This window comes from Falco peregrinus, chromosome 21 (assembly GCF_023634155.1).
Source record: "Falco peregrinus isolate bFalPer1 chromosome 21, bFalPer1.pri, whole genome shotgun sequence".
NCBI lineage: Eukaryota > Metazoa > Chordata > Aves > Falconiformes > Falconidae > Falco > Falco peregrinus.
The window spans coordinates 2,386,292-2,402,550 of record NC_073742.1 but is presented as its reverse complement, the minus strand read 5'-3'; the positions used below and the strand labels follow the sequence as shown (position 1 = coordinate 2,402,550).

Here is a 16,259-nt window from a genome sequence, read left to right as displayed (position 1 = left end):
GTTTGTACCCACCAGGAGAGCAGGGAAAAGAGAAAGACAGACAGACAGACAGACAAAAACAAACCAGGGCGATGTTTCTGCCCGGTCTCGAACCGGGGACCTTTCGCGTGTTAGGCGAACGTGATAACCACTACACTACAGAAACCCCCACGCGGGAGCTTTTCGGCCTCCTGCACCCCAACACTCGGCAGAGGGGATTAAGCCTTATTTTGACTTTTTTTCATCCTTTTTTCGACGTGTTCCTCCCCAGCTGCCTGTTTTGGGAGGGGAAACACACATGTGCAGGCGCCTGTGCACTCACGTGGCTTGTGCGTGGACAAGTGACACCTGGGTCTCTAAAACAAGGCTCATAACATCACGCTCAGCATGGGAAAAAATGGGAATAAAATTAATTTTTCGCGTCCAGGATAAGAAATCAGCAGCTGGCATTGCCAAAAGGAGCTGCAGGGTTTGGCTGAGCTGGGGAACTCCTTGCTGCTGGGTGTAATGGAGATTCAGTGGGTTCAAGGGGCAGAAAAAAGTTTGTTAAGGTAGGATTTTTGCGTTATATCTGGCCGTAACTTTATTATTTCTCTGCAGTTTCCACCTTCCCGTGAGGCTGGTGGCAGTGAGGGTGTGCGCACAGCCATACGCAGGCACTGGGCTGTCCTTGATCCTGGGCTTTTGCTTGAGAAACAATATTCTTTATCATTCCCTGTAGATTACTTCGGAAATAATTAATAGTACATTCCGTATGGGAAGAAGAGAGGGTTCTAACGCAACTTGCTCCTGCTCATCCTTCTTTGGCAAAGCTGTTAAAACGAGTTGGATTTTTGTGTGTTTCTTGGGGGGGGGGGGGGGGGGGGAAGGAAAAACACTCTTGTTTCTCTCACATACCTCGTGTCCTGACCTTGATTCACCCCAGCTCCTGAACAATTTTTATTTCTTGAGTTACACACAGCAGGAGCTGCTTATTCACGGCTGCTATTAATAAATTTTTATTTTTATTTTTTTGCACAGGGACTGAGCCAAGATCAGCACAGGAGAGGTAACAGCCCACGAGGGAAAGATCTGAAAAGTTTCTGTGTATCCACAGTGGTTGTGCAACAGAAAATGCTGAACTTACGCTGCTGTGCACAAACTATGAGAATATTTATGCCAGAGCAGAGGCCTGGGGAGGCTGCGTGCCTCTTCTTTATGTGGTTTGGGAGGGTAATGAAAAATCTTAGCAGGGCAGAGCTGATTTACAAGCGACAGGGAAACTCAGATGCCTGCCTGAGCTGTGTAACTGCAAAAAAGGTCCTGAAACCTGGGTGGTTTGGTCCTTGCTGGGAGGTTTTTCCCAGGGAGCTGCTGAGAACGCTGCAGGTGGAATGGGACTTCAAAAAGCTGTGGAAGGATGGGGGAAAAAAATAATTACTTAAAATATTTAATTTTGAAAGTATGATAAGACACGGGGGGGAACCAAACCAAACCAAACAAAACCAAAACAACAAAAAAAAAAAAAACCTGAAACAAACACAAAAGGAAAACAAAGAAAAAAAGGGAAAAGAGAGGACGCAGGGGTGGAAGGCAGGAAGTAAAAGTAGGGCTCGTCCGGGATTTGAACCCGGGACCTCTCGCACCCAAAGCGAGAATCATACCCCTAGACCAACGAGCCGCCGTGGCGAACACTTGCTGGGTGTTGCTCTCCCTGCCCGGAGCGGGTCCGCCCGGGTCGCGGCCACCCCCGGCCGCCGTCCCTGGTTCCGCCCGGTCCCCGCCTGCAGGAAAACGGCGGCACTTTTTAGGAGAGGGGGAAATGAAATTTAATGAAAAAAGCAAAGAAACCCGCGAGGCCCCAGCGAGATTTGAACTCGCGACCCCTGGTTTACAAGACCAGTGCTCTAACCCCTGAGCTATGGAGCCAGCCCAAAAGAAACCGGCCTCGCGGTGGTCACCGGGCGGAACCCCGAAACCGGCTGCATCGCCCCAAATCGCCATCACCCCCCAAAACCCGGCCCAGGCACCAGCCTGGGCCAGCTCCGCTAAACACGAGGACAACCAGCAGCAGCAAGGAGCGCGGCACGGCCAGAAACCATCCTGCATCCCTAGAACACCAAAAGTTGGGGTTCAGCCCTTGGCACCTCCAGCATTTATTTTTTTTTTGTTGGTGTCGGTTTTGGGGGGTTTTTTGTTTTGGTTTTGCAGGAGGTTTGGCCAAAGTACGGGCAGCGAGGAAAGCTCTGCGCTGCTGCCAGAATAACCTGGGTGGTGATGCCCATTTCTCTGCTTTAAGGTTGTACCAAGGCAAAGGTCAACTCGGTTTTTATCTTCGGCTTTCTATTGCAGCCCTAATTTCAGGAATATGCAAAGGCTGGGTTTGTGCTTAACAAACAGACGTGGGGGAAAAAAACGCCAAACCCCTCCCCTATATATATACACATGCGCTTTCCCTTAAATTCTTTCTTTACACTTAAATTCCAAGCAGGACAGTCCTCCAACTCACAATCCTGATGTTCTCCAGCCTGTTAGCAGTTGGGAATAATAAACAGGAGATGAGCACAGGTAGCACCTTCACATTTTATTTCTAGCACATGGGCTAGGAACAATCTGGGAGGTTTCAAATCCACTCAGGTGATGATTTTTGCTCCCCGTGGTTTGTAGAAGACTCATTTCTCATGTACAGATAAAAAACCCCACTGAGTCACAACATAAGAAATACCGTGGCTTCTGCTAATACCTTTTTTGTTCTAGGGATTTTTATTTATTGATGTAATTTCTACAGTGGCATAGCTTCAACAATGGAGGGAGCTCAGGAAATTCAGGCATTTTGCTCACCTGTTCATGGCCTGACCTTTATAAGAGTTGCTGCAGCTTTAAATAATGTGGGTTTAAAGCCAAACTCATTAAACAAACAAAAACAAAAAGCAGACAAAGTAGGAAAGAACCCACCCACTCAAAATGGAGATTGTCACACCTAAACCAGTCACCCCCAGCTCTTTTTATGACTAATGGTATCTGAAATTCACCTGATCCTGCATTAATTCATCTCCTAGAAGATGGATTGTGCTTCATCTCCAGTAGTTCCTGGGCAGATTTCCATTATTTGGGATAGAGCTAAGGGCTCAGCCGTGCACAAAGAAAACCTTCAGCCATGCATGGGAAGATACACCTGTAACACTGGGAGTAAAGCACCTCTTCAAGTCAGCAGCATCATGACGTTCTCGCATGGATTCACCTCACTTCTGGTCGGTTTGGGTTTTGATGTCACCTTTTGCATCAGTCAGGCCACTTTCTAAGGCAGCGGTCGATGGGCAGCACGTCTTCACCACCAAGGGCACAAGCTGGTGGAAGCAATCGAAGGTGTTGGGGGCAACCACCCACCTGCACACACAGCATCTGTGGGCCCTGGGAGAGGACCACAGCCTTTTCATTTTATTCTGCTGCTGTGACACGGATTTACTGCAGAGGAGTTTAAACCCCCGAAGTGTAGGAAACGCACAGATTGCTGGAGTTGATCAGGGGTTTGCCAGTAGGTTTGGGCACGTATGAAGATTAGCTACACATAGAAATGCCTTTTTCTCATCTTAGAATCAATGAGGAAATGTTGTTCTTCATTAAAAAAAAAGCTCCCCGCCTCATCCCAACTGTGTATTTCCTTAAAAGTATTTGCATGTTCTCTAGAAAAGGTTAAGAAGCCAACCAACAACACCCCCGAACCAGAAACTGTATTTTTTATCACTTCAGACGATAATATGCCCGTTATTTTTTTAACAGCTGCTTTGTTTTGGCAAAAGCAACAGTGAACAAAGCAAGCTGCATGTTGCACTTTTGTTGTCTTGGTAGTGAGGAATTCCAGAAAAAGAAAGCAGGAGATGAAGGTAAATGCATGTTTTTTCTGAGAGCTGAGCAGTAAAGAGAGTCTGAGGAAATACAAGATTGAGCACCTAAAGTCTAGGTTACTACAGGTAAAGGACTGTAGAATAGTTTGGGTTCAAAGGGACCTTAAGGACCATCTAGTTCCGACGCCCCCACCATGGGGACACCTTCCACTAGACCAGGTTGCTCACAACTCCGTCCAACCTGGCCTTGAACACTTCCAGGGATGGGACATCCACAGCTTCCCTGGGCAGCCTCTTCCAGCACCTCACCACCCTGACGGTGAAGAGCAAATAGCCATGAGGGATTGTTTTGAAAACACCATCTTCTGCAGAGAGGGCACCTCAGGAGGAGTCACATAGGAGCACCAAATTTCAGAAACATAGTTCTTGCTCACATCCAGTAGGACAAACACACCTGAGCAACATTAATATTTGTTGCTTAAAAAAAAAAAAACCGCAAAAAAAAAAAAAAAAGCACCTTTCAGCCTTTTCCAGGGCAGCAGCAATACCTCTCCCTCCTCCCCAGAGGAGCCGTAGACAGAAAAGCAAAGTACAGAGCACTTACACAAGCTGATGGAGAGGGCAACCAAAAGTCCACAGCAACTCTTCAACCCCAACCGGACTCCAAGGCAGGCCAGATCTTGGTAGCCGTATGGTTTAGATCACTTGGGACAGCTCAGACCACCATCTCAACATTGCAAAAACAGCCTTTGAGGTCCAGCTATTACCCCAGTTTTTAGGGGCACCAGCTAGAATAAGTAACCAAGCACCCACCCTTCACTGGGGACCTTTCTTCCCAGCAGGAGCAAGAGGAAAAAGCCTGAAACTCCAGCTGAGACCTTTATAACCACCCACACAGCCCAGCACGAGGCCGTGAGCATCCTCACCAAGCATCCTGACGTGCTGAAATCCAATTACTCCCCAGGAGCAGTTAATCAGCCTAAATATCTTCTCCTAAATCTTCTAGGAGTGAAGGCACCTGGGCAGGATTTCCACTTTTGGCACAGAGATGGTGGCTATGGTTTGTTGGGAGCAACAGTATAATACAACAATGGGAAAATCCCCATTACATTCACTTCAGGAGGAACAAAACTTTGTAATTTGATTTTACTTGATCAAATACAAATGAGCTTTGCCTATTCTGGCTTTGGATGGATGTCCAAAGTGTCCTACTCGGTGTTACTCTCTCCACCTTTCCCACGGGGCATTTACCCACTAAACATTTTGGTTTTAAGTCATTGGCACTTCTAAAGAGGTGGAGGTTCCACTCCAAAACTTCCACCAGCTCTAATATTGATCCTTAGACCCACATGAGAAAAGAAAAACGCTTGTCCATTACCAGACTTGGAGCCACAAACCAACTACCAGTGGTTTCCTTCTTGCTTAAGAGGTGAGTTGGTTCAGAGATGCGTTTAAGATGGTGACCACGACCTTCTGGGGACTGCTGATGACTTCAATAGCTGTTTTAAGCTGATTGGAACACCTTCCTTGTGATATTTTGCCCTGACTACCTGGTTACCCATCTATCAGCTTGCCTATGAACCAGGCTGCATGGTTGATTGCAGCATCCCTCGTGCTCCTCGCTGCTGCCCAGGCACCATCCAGTGAAGACCACGGAGACAGGTCCTCAGCAAAGCTCACAAGAAATCAGGGGCACAGTTTAATGTAGGTGACGGTGGAGCAGACGGAAAAGAGAGGGAACACCTTCTCCTGGAAGGCGACGTTGAAGGTGAAGATGTGCTGCATGTTGTCGGCGTTGTAGAAGGAGACTTCTTCCCCTTCATAATCCAGGTACACCCTGACCTTGCTGAGTTTCTGGCTGAGGCACAGCGGAGTGCGCTGGGGCGAAGTGACCGCCCAGTAGCGACCTCCATTTTGCTGTACCGCCCAGATGCCTTCTTCGGGGGAAAACTGCGTCAGACCTTTCCTCCTGACGGACTCCTTGGCCACCCCAAAGGCCCAGCCGTCCGAGGCCCCCACCTCCACTTCCCAGTAGTGTCTTCCCGACTTGAAGCCCGTGGAAGCCAGCACCCGCGAGTTCGTGTCGAATCTCTTGGGGTTGTCAGGCAGCTCCTGTTTCCTACAACCCATCCTCACGCTCTTGAGGTCTGCAGACAGGATGAGGAGGTGGTTTGCCGAGTCGGGGTCCAGGGTCAGGTCCTCTGTTGATGACAGCAGTGACAGCGATAATAACTCAGTAAGAATGTTAACAACTTAAAGCTCAAGCTGGAGATGCTTTTATCAGTTGCTGAATCACATCCCAACCTCGATCATCATTTCCCAACCTCGATCACCGCATCCCAACCTCGATCACCACATCCCAACCTCGATCACCGCATCCCAACCTTGATCACTGCATCCCAACCTCGATCATCACATCCCAACCTCGATCATCACATCCCAACCACGATCATCACATCCCAACCACAATCATCACATCCCTATCTCCATAACTGCTCCTTTTCAGCTCCCTGGACAGCCTGTGGTGGAGGAAAGCCAAGTTCAGATATCGGCTCAGCCTGGAGGTCCTTGAGACGTCTCCTCTCACCATTGACTCTGCAGGAAACCTGAAGGCTCAGGGCTAATTTTAAGAGGAGTAATTTTAGGTGTTAACAAATGTGCTGCTTCTCTCTACCAGCACACAGGGACAAGCTACGTGTGCAAGAAAATTGGAGGTGGGTGAGGAAGGTCCCAGTTAAAGATACAGGACAAACACCTACCTCACTTTTTCACATCCTTACTAAGGGGTTAAGTCCCACCAGGTAAAGGTGAAGAAGAATACGGCAAAGCAAATCATGGCCAGTGAGGACCAAGATCTGGCTCAGGATGTCCTAGAGGGAGACCTACAACTGTTTTGTAGTCTTTGGCTCTTTGATGAGCTCGTGATCCTTCAGCAACGCCACCAGCCAGCATCCCTCAAACACTGACCAAGGGGGACTCATCTGTCCTCCCACATGGACACCCCAATTCCCTTCACGGGAGGACAAAACTCATGCTGCTGCTGCTAAGAAACGTAAGGGCATTAGGAGCAAAGAACACAATAAACCCACATGCAATTAGCAATTACATACAGTAAAAATGGACCTTAGATCGAGACTTTTCCCAAATAAATCCATTTTTTCTTTTTGTTTCTGGCTCATCTGATGCACAACACACAAGATGTGATATGCACGCCCCTCAGATTGTAAACTGCTGAGTACCTGTCCCCAAACTACCCCATGATGACAAGGTTTCATGGAAAGCCATGACCTAAGGGCATCTTTACACACCAGGTCACACTGGACAGCTCAAAAGAAACCTGCATGCAGATGGAGTTTGATACTAACATCTTGTCCTGTAGAGAGCTTCACAGGCATCGTGGCCTCCAGCACCTGCCATAAAGCTCTCTACATTGTCCCCTTCCAAAACCAGGCTCAAAAGAAGCAGCGAGCACGTTGGTGACCTCAAATTGTGGTTGTAGTCAGCAAAGTTGCCATGAATGAACGAGACCCTTGGGGGGGATCTAAGATGGGAACTTCAGAGCTGAAAAGTCTTGGATGCCACACCAGAGTTAATTTAGCTAAAGTTCTTTATGCTCTTTCAAAATCCATAGATTCAGGCCTGAAAATTGCCTATGAAGTCCAAAAGGGCCATGATGGGGCTGAAAGCTTCATGGTGTTTCAGAGGGGTCGGAAAAGCGATAGGAACCACAGGAAAGAGGAGGCCCTTTTTTCCTTCAAAACTACGCACCGTGTTCCTCCCCAAAACTGGGAGATTGGTTTTAAAAAAACATCTCCTGCATGTTGCACTATTGCACCAGGCCAAGAGATGGGTGCTTTCAAAGTGTCCATTAGCAAAAGCTAAGGAAAACAGATTGGGTGAGCAAATCTTCTTGATGCTAATCTTTAAAAGTCATTTTCCTTCCTTCCTCTTGCATCTCCAGCTGCTGGAGTCATTAGGATTTGGGTTTGAACTTCAACTCAGCTGCAGAGGTTGTGACTGATGATTTGGCTCGGTTTAAAAAATATATAAATACGACTCCAGGAGCTCAGACATCATATTAAAAAAAAAAAAAAAAGCATTCCAAGCTCTTGGAAAAGATGAACTAAGGCAGTCAGAGCAGTGGGATTCAACAACTGCTATGAGGTTTCAGGGGTCCCATCTTCACACATTGACCCCCCAGCAGCAGAAGCTGTGGCCCAACCTGCTTTCTGAGGGAGTGCTGGTATAACGCACCAGCCGAATTTTACCTCTACACATGCACACACACCACCACGGACATGCAGTGAGGGTCGTTTTGCCAATTTGCTTTTAAACGGCGGTCATCAGCCTTTCTTCTTTTGCTTTGCCAACCCCTTGGCATTTTCCAGATTGCTTTGCCAACCCCTTTTCCAGAAGGGTCTGGGGATGTTTGTGAGCAGAGCCTGGCTCCTCCTAAGCTGGATGGTCCTTGGAAAGGATCCAGCCCATGGCTTGTCCTCCTCTGCCTCCACCAAGGGCTTTGCAAACCCCGTGCTGAAGACCACCACCCTAAAAGCAAGAATAAGCCTTCTCTTCTAGAAGAGGGCTTGGCTTTGCCGGGATAACTCTGGCTGCTCTGGGCATGGCTGTGCAACCTTCACATCAAGGGAGCTGGACGATGGGGGAAGATTTTAACAGCATCTGCCCATGCCTTGCACCATCACAGCGCAAGGTCAGAGGGATCAGGCTGGCAGCAGACACGGCAGAGCCCATCGCCGTGGTTTCCTGGCTCACTGGCATTCCCGTCCCCACCACCATCGGCGAAGCAAAGCAGAAGCTTGTCCGGCACTGAAAGAGTCAAATCTGGGTTTGGGCAGTTGCAAATTCATGACTCCTTTGCCAACCCCAGAGAGCTGCGAGCAAGCCATCTCCAGCAGGGCATGATCTGAAAGCAACCGTCTGCCCCCAGCCACAGTTCCCAACAACCTTCCACAGAATTTAGGTCATCTGAGTTTGCACTGGAGCAGATTACGGAGTGCTCGCACCCCTCCATCCCAAACCCTGGTGGAAATAGGAGGCTGACCACAGGCCACAGAGCAAATCCAGCAGACTTAAAGCAAGTTGTGGCTTGAAAGGGTACAAATCCATTAGGGGGTTCAAATATCTGTTCTTTCTGTTCCGCACTGTAGTTTTGTTAAGTGCAAACAGGCAGAAAGGACCTAGCTTAGCTGTCAGATCCCCGGCGTCAGCTAGAAAAATCGTCTTTTGATTCTTGAACTGAGCAGGCTGGATCTGGAAATCATCGAGAGAGAAGAAATTAAAAAAAAAAAAATCTAGAGTGGCTTTTTTCTTTTTTTCCCCCTTTCTTTGGCTTCGCAAAACCAGCTTTGCAAAATACAACCACAATTTAAAGTCTTTGCTCCAGGGCACTATGTCTTAATTATTTTCCTTTTACCTTTTTCACCTCTTCCCAGTTCATCTTGCAGGTTTTCTGAAAAGAAGAGACAAGCGAATAAATAGCAGCACCGAGAGAGCCAGAGGGAGCCACAAAAATCCCCTTTATGGCGACTTTTACACCCACACCACATCGCCAAAGTGCCATCTTTGCCAACGGGCCTCAACAGGCAGCAAGAGCTGAGGATGGGGCAATGCCAGCTCCCACCAGCGTGTGCAATGGGGACAAGTGACAAGGGAAATTAATCCGAAATACATTTTAATATTAAAAAAAAAAAAAAAAGCTGCTGGACATCAAGAGAATGCAGGATCTGTTTAAGCCTTACTTACCATGCCCTGCCCTATTTTGTTCTCCTCGTATTATGAGTTTCCAACTTTTAGCACAACGCTTTAAGGCTATTGTCGCTCCAGCGCGCAGTTTTGCCTCCGGGATTTTTGGCGCCATCTCTGCCGCCGGGCGCCGGGGGCCTTTCCTGATCCCGCAGCGCCACCATGTGGCTGAGCCGCGTTACTGCACGCGGTTGGCTTTTACCTGCGGAGTTTTGTTATACTGGCCTCAAACTATCCCAGATGCCAAAACTTCCAGGTTTTGTTGCACTAAAGCAGGTGTTCAGGTTTTTCCCTCTTTAAAAAATCCTGCATCTGATTCTCTGCCTGGAAGGGCAAATCTCTTGTTCATGCCCATCTCCAGAAGCTCTTTCCAACACAGTTTATTCTATTTCAGTACTGCTGGCCAGGCACATGCTGAGGGACCTCAAGACATGTGCAGCATCCCCAGCACGCCTCATCCCTTTTCCCCACCACCTGCTAAAGGCCAGGCCTATTTTAAATGACCCAGCTTCATTTCCACATACCTCTGAATTTCTTTAAGACTTTCTCAAGGACGACAGTCTTGAGGGAAAAATTGCAGATGTGCATTTTCATATCTGTGCATACTGGTACAGGCTTCTGGCACTTCACATCATCACTTCTGCAAAGAAAAAAGTAAAAACAATAAGAATATTGTTGTTATTCCCGCCCTTTCTTTTTCATTTGCTGTTGACAGTACACAATGCTCCCTCCCCATCCCACCGGCACTCTGTCCAAGTGCTCGGCATCACGGCAAGGATCATACTGGGATTTCCCTCACCCTGGGCTGAGGATACCAGGATTTGCACATCAGCTTTGAAAACCTTGGCTGGTTGTTGGAAAGGGTATCTCTGCTGGGTTACCCCCACTTGGCTCTTCCTGCTGCAGCTTACATGTAATTTTGGGGGGTTACGTGGTGCCTAAACCATTGCCCTGGCTGAACTGCACATCAGGCAAATAAGATGACTTGGAGTTTCTGGTCTCACTTGACCTTTGAAGAAACTGCCTGGTAGGAAAAGACTTGGTGAGAATGCTAAGTTTTCCAAGAAGCTGGAAGAGACCCCAAAGCTTGTGCCAAGTAGGAGGCAAGCTCCATCTGCCCCGATGCCTCCCTCTGGCATCTGGACTGACAACACTGACCTTTAAACAGTGCTAGCGGAGGGAAAAAGCATGAAAGAAGGGGAGAAGCAGTGCTCCATACCTGCTGATGATGTTCATGACATCCTAGAAAGGAAAAAGAGAGACTGAGTGAAATCCCTGTGCAACATGTGCTATGTCTCCCCTGACGCAGCGTGAGAGAAATTCCCTTTGGTTAAACCCAGTCAGCACATCCATGCCTTATGGCTGGAAAAAATAGGCATGGATCCATGCCTCAGATGTTTGATTTCAGCTTTGGAAGGCCACAGTCCCACCAAATCCCACCCAACTGCTGCAGCTAAAGACCCAGACACTTCTCTGGGGTGGGGGCAAGCTTTCCAGATGGTCCTCCAGCTTTATGCCCGTAAAATAATGATGCGGTTTAGTCTGGAAGATGCCTTTGGAGGTCTCTCATCCATCCTGCTGCTCAAAGCATGTCAGGTTATCCAGCGCCTTGCCCCCGTGAGTTGGGAGTATCCTCAGGGGTGGTGACTGCAAAATGTTCTCTGATCCCTACTCCAGTGTTTGACCATTGTTGTTGTGAACCCAGGTGTAGGCATCTGGTACCCTTTGAGATGTCTGAGGGTCTCTCTGCTGGTCTCCCACTTCTGAGAAGGTCCTGTCAACCTCTCCCATGCAAAGTCTCGAGATACAGAAGGACACCTGCAAGTATCCACCTGCCTAAGAGCCAAAGGGACATCATCTACCATAATGTGGCCAGCTAGAAAGCTGGCATTAAAACTCGCACATCTAAGTCTCTGTAATATCTGGGCTCCCATGGTTTCATCACCCCCAAGAAGAGTTTAAGGTGCCTCCAAGGGGTGATTCATCCCACCCTGGGATGGATGTCCCAACAGTGAAAATTATTCGCCTTCAGGAAGGGTGGGTTATGGAGGTAACTATAGGTTAAAGTACCCTCAATAACTAGTTGTGACATGACAAAAAAAATCACTGAGATGAAACCCATGCTAAGTCCAGTCCATGCCACTATTTGCTCTTTCTGATGCCTTTAAAATAATACAAAGAAGGGCATAAACCCATGGCGAGCACATTGGACGTGGTTCAAAGGCAACACAAAGCCATACCCATCTCCCAGGGAATGGAAAAGGAGCTGGCTTCGAATTTCCAACTTGGCCTTTTAAAAGCAAATTGCCTATTGTTGCAGGATGGGTTTTGCATGCAGTGGTGATGGGTGAGCAAAGACCGCATGAAATAAACTTTCACCCATAGCCAAGTACAGAAACCACCTGCAAATATTTACCGTGCTTTCAGCCCTGCTTTGGAGGGCATTTAACTCCGTGCAGATCCGCATGCACCAGAAGCACAATCTACTTAGTTTAATCAAAGCCCTGTCAATTAAAAGAAGGTCACTCGTTTGCCTTTTGCCATTCGGTGAAGGACAGGGCTGTTCAATTTTGGGGTGGGCAGCTCGGATCTGTTTTTCCAACCCCGCTTCCTCTGCGAAGGAGAGTTTGGGAAACAGGGAGGGCTGGATGGGCTCCAGCTTCTTTCTTTGCAACGCAATCAATACCTGCACTCCATCTGCTCTCTCCCTCATACTTTCCAGCTTGGTTAATAGCTCGTTTTGACTTGAAAACCCAGCTCTGCTTTCAGGCCAACCTTCCACAGCCAGTGCTCTGCTGCAAAAATTGGCAGAGCCTTGTCCTGCTGAGTCCAGTTCCACGTGCCTCCAAACTCAACTGCATTCCAAGCCCTCGCCAACGCCTTTAAGCTGGAGGAGTGGACACCTGTGACCTGGCACGCCACAAGCCTTCTGTGTTGCAAACCCATCAAGACCTTTATTTGCAAAAGGAGTTGCTTGGTTTAAGGACTGAGCCAGTACCGCTGTGGTGGCTCTTCATGCAAGGTCTAATTCAGCTTTGAACACCTTGAAACAGAAATTTATGGGTGCTAGAAGGGTCCGGACAAATTAATGGGAGAAAAATTTATTAGAGGCTATTAAATGTGAAGAGTACATTTCTGTTTCAGGATGTCCCTGAGCCAGAGGGAGTTGCTGCATGCTGGTGTAGCAGAGCTCAGGGTGCTCAGATACTGCTATGCACCATCTACTCATTAAAGGTAGGAAAAAAAATACGGACATTTACCCTCAAAATGCCTCTACACTATCCAGAAACATATTAAAACCTCTCACCTTGAGGAATTCAAGCATGGGCTGCTGGATTTTCTCCTCCAGCTCTGTGATGAGCTTGTTGAGGAGTGTGATCTCCTTGGAGAGGTCGGTGATGTTCTCATTCTGCCTCTTGGCAATGTTCTTCTCCATCTTCTCCAGCTGCCCCAAGAGGATGTGCTCCTGGTCGTGCAGGAACTGCCGCAGCCTCTCAAACTCCAAGAGCAGCTTCTGCCGCTCGTTCTCGATGGTTTTCTGGGAATGAAATGCAGCAAAAAAAGGGTCTTAAGCTGGTGCAATGATTTTGGGGCAGAGAGGGGCCACCCGGTGAATTTGGAGCACCTGCCAGTGTCGTCACTGCTGCTTGCTGGCTTGCTTGTGAGACTGGGTGCCTTCACTTGGGGAGGGGCGAGGAGATGTTGTGTGTGGCATGCCTGGGCAAAGGCCTTGAGGAGGGGTGGGGATGGGAGGCAATTGCTGCACAAACAGCTGTTACCTTCATTGCAGCTGTGTCCCTGTGGCCCTTTTCTGGAGGTAAGAGGTACCAAACCATGCCTGAGGCAGGTACCTCACCTCCACAGCAGATCTCCAGTGGTTTCGCTCTTCTACACTGGACACACAGGCTTCCTTTTTCTCCCCTGGGGTGCTGGGCAGTTAATCAGCACTCAGCAAAGCAGAGGTGGGGACTGGTGGTCAAGAGGTTGTCCTAGTCCCTGTCATCATCTGCTGGTCCCACCACACAAACTGGGAGAAGGGGTTGTGTAGGAGAACCCGCTTGGAGCAGCATTTCTCCCTCCCTGGGAGGCATCTATATCCTCAGACAAACCCCAGTCCCTGCCTTGCTGTGATGCCCTGTTTATCACCCCTGCCAATATCCCAGGTTCTGCTTGGGTTGTATTCACAAGCAGACCAACAAGTCGCCTCTGAGACAAAGCCCAGGGGCAAATCGGAACATTTTGCCCCAGGACACGCACCCTTTGGCAGCATGGGTGAGGCTGAATGCGTTTTGGTTGCTTCACTCCACACTGCCCTTCAGCACAGGTCCAACAGGCCCACCTGGCCCTCAAAACATGGGCTTTCAGGCTTTGCCTTTTTTGTCATGTTTGAAACCATGGCTCTTGGCAGGCTGGTGCTATTTCAAGCCCTGCCGGTGGGAAAAAAAAAACCAACAAACCAGCAAATTGTGGTAAGAACCCTGTTGCACAGGGATGATAGAGCAGAAACATGGGTTGAGGGCGGCCTGGTGGTGCTTGTCTGAAGTAGGGGGGACACGAGCCACTCAAAGCGTCTTGTCTTGGGGGTGATGGTCTGGGAGAGGTGTTCTTAGCAGGGCGGACGGGGGCTTCCCTGCGGCAAATGCTGTGCTGCCTTTTGCTGACCCTGGGACAACCGGCTGAAGGAGAGCTTTATAGCCAGCCTAGGTCTCAGGGATGCTGCAGCACGTATCACTGGGGGCTGCTAAGACAGCGGCTGATGTATTGCCAGTCCCGATGGTGACAGAAGGAGAAAAACATCCGTTTCCCCTTTTCAGGCACTGGCAGAGCGGTGGCGAGGAGGAGATGGAGCAGCTTGGTGGGTCCTAACCCCCTCCATGCATCCCAACCGGGACTCCCCCCCCCCCAGACTGCTGCATTGCAGGAACGCACCAAGAGCTCCTGGGTTTTCTTATCATCATTCACTTTAAACTCCAGCAGCTCTTGCCTCTCCTTTTTCAAGAAATCCAAGCGTCCCTGGATTTTCTCCTAGGAACAAAGAAAGAAGGTATTACTGGGTTTCCTTTCTTTCTTTTGCTGCAATCAATTTCTTTTGCTGTATCACTCTGCCTGCACACGGTTTGCTCTTTTCAGCCGTGCAAAGACAAGCAGGATTGCGAGGGAACCAGCTGAGCACTCTCACTGGGAGAGCACGCTGGCTCAGCACTGCCCACACTCACCCAGTCACCCCCATCTGCAAGCCCCAAGGACTGCCACAAGCTCACAGGCATGCAGCAAACACAAAGAAAGGAGACGAGGACGGCAGGGGAGGGTACATGCACGCCTTTCGTCGGCTCTGCTGCTACCTCCCCAGCCTTTGCTCTCGGCAAAGCAAAACTCAGCCTGGCTTTAATCAGCGTAGCTTCATCTTTGGATGCTCGCTCGGACCTAGAAGAGATGTGGGTGTTTGCTCTGTCAGCTGTTACCCTGCCAGTAAGGTGGGTGCCCTCGGGTAGTCTTTGCAGCGTGACACTCACGTGGCTCAAGCCCAGGGGGTTTGCAGGAGCTTGCACAGAAGCAACTCTGTCTCGCAGCCTCCCGGCTGCCCTCCGTTTAATCCCACGCTCTCCTCAGCTGCAGAGATGATGTGAACACGTGAGGGGGTTTTGCATATCTGGAAAGCGGACAGGTTTTCCAGGTCTTTGAAAAGCTAGAAAGCAGCAGCTGGTTCTCTGCAGGGTGGTTGAGCATGAAGCTGGGCATGGGAAACGCCGGTGACCAAGCGTGCACAAATACACGGCACAACGCGTACGGCCAGGGGGCAGAAAGACCTGGGGGGTCTTCCTCGGGGCGGACAGACAGACAGACAGACAGACAGACAGACAGGTACCTTGTACTCCTCAGATGCCTCGTCCACAGGTACAACAGCATGCGGCCGGTGCTCCCGAGACCGGTCGCACACCACGCAGATGGTTCTCCGGTCGTCCTTGCAGTAGAGCTTGAGGGCTTCCCTGTGCTTTGTGCAGAGCCCTTCCTCCTCGGCACCCTTGGCCCCACGGAGGGTGAACTGGCTGATGATCTCGGACATGTTTGCCAGCTGCCGGTTGGGTCTGAAGCTCTTCTGTTGGAAGACCTCCCGGCACTGTGGGCAGGGAAAATCCATCTCTAGGTCCTTCCAACTCTTGATGATGCACGCCCGGCAGAAGTTGTGCCCGCACTCGATGGACACGGGGTCTTTGAAGAACTCCAGGCAGACAGAGCAAGTGGCTTCATCCTGGAGATTGCCAGGCAGAAACACCGCCGCCATGGCCTCTCTCCTACGGGCAAGGACTGATTTCACCAGGGCTGGACGTGGAACATGAATGCTTGGCATCCAGCCCTGAGTGGGCGTTCCTCTTCCAGGAACAAGCCTGCTGCCCAAGGTCACTTCTGCAGTGTCTGGTTTCTTTAAACCAGTAACGAAGACCTCGACATTAGGGGACAACATGTAGGTGGAAGAGGAAGAAAGCAGGAATAATCCCTACCCTCTGCTGCCCCACAAATCCTGGGCTCATGGCTCTTTTTTTTTTTCTTCAAGGAGGGAGGTGGGAAAAGGGAAATCATTTGGGATACAGCCACCAGATCTGGGTGTCATTGCCTTTTGGCTCATCATGTGCCAAAATGCAAGATCTGAGTCCTGAGGCTTGTGTTCGGCAGCTGCTCTAGGCTCTGATCCAA

General features: G+C 49.4%; 1 protein-coding gene and 3 non-coding genes across 5 annotated transcripts; all 4 read right to left on the bottom strand.

Annotated features, from left to right (window-relative positions):
- Positions 1–72: 72 nt before the first annotated feature.
- Positions 73–145, bottom strand: TRNAV-AAC (transfer RNA valine (anticodon AAC)). Its single transcript has one exon. It is a non-coding gene; the product is annotated as a tRNA-Val (tRNA).
- A 1,422-nt stretch (positions 146–1,567) lies between these two features.
- On the bottom strand, positions 1,568–1,639 carry TRNAP-UGG (transfer RNA proline (anticodon UGG)). The gene has a single exon. It is a non-coding gene; the product is annotated as a tRNA-Pro (tRNA).
- Positions 1,640–1,814: 175 nt separating this feature from the next.
- Positions 1,815–1,887, bottom strand: TRNAT-UGU (transfer RNA threonine (anticodon UGU)). Its single transcript has one exon. It is a non-coding gene; the product is annotated as a tRNA-Thr (tRNA).
- Positions 1,888–2,527: 640 nt separating this feature from the next.
- LOC101921500 (E3 ubiquitin-protein ligase TRIM7) lies at positions 2,528–16,139 on the bottom strand. 2 transcript variants are annotated; one of them, XM_027781916.2, is made up of 7 exons: positions 15,433–16,139; positions 14,496–14,591; positions 12,874–13,104; positions 10,786–10,808; positions 10,091–10,206; positions 9,238–9,273; positions 2,528–6,004 (listed from the first exon to the last, which is right to left on the bottom strand). In XM_027781916.2, exons 1-7 carry the CDS (start codon positions 16,027–16,029, stop codon positions 5,490–5,492), a joined length of 1,614 nt encoding a protein of 537 aa, XP_027637717.1. In that variant the 5' UTR covers positions 16,030–16,139; the 3' UTR covers positions 2,528–5,489. The 2 variants fall into 2 exon arrangements, with proteins under 2 accessions (XP_027637717.1, XP_027637722.1); XM_027781921.2 differs by lacking the exon at positions 15,433–16,139 and adding an exon at positions 14,783–15,129.
- Between the last annotated feature and the right edge of the window lie 120 nt (positions 16,140–16,259).

Coding starts and splice junctions, on each gene's coding strand:
- LOC101921500 (XM_027781916.2), bottom strand. CDS start 16,029: ATGTTGTCCCCTAATGTCGAGGTCTTCGTTACTGGTTTAAAGAAACCA. Junction 9,274..10,090: donor AGTCTTAAAGAAATTCAGAG/GTATGTGGAAAT, acceptor TCTTCTTTTCAG/AAAACCTGCAAGATGAACTG. Junction 6,005..9,237: donor ACTGGGAAGAGGTGAAAAAG/GTAAAAGGAAAA, acceptor TGTCATCAACAG/AGGACCTGACCCTGGACCCC.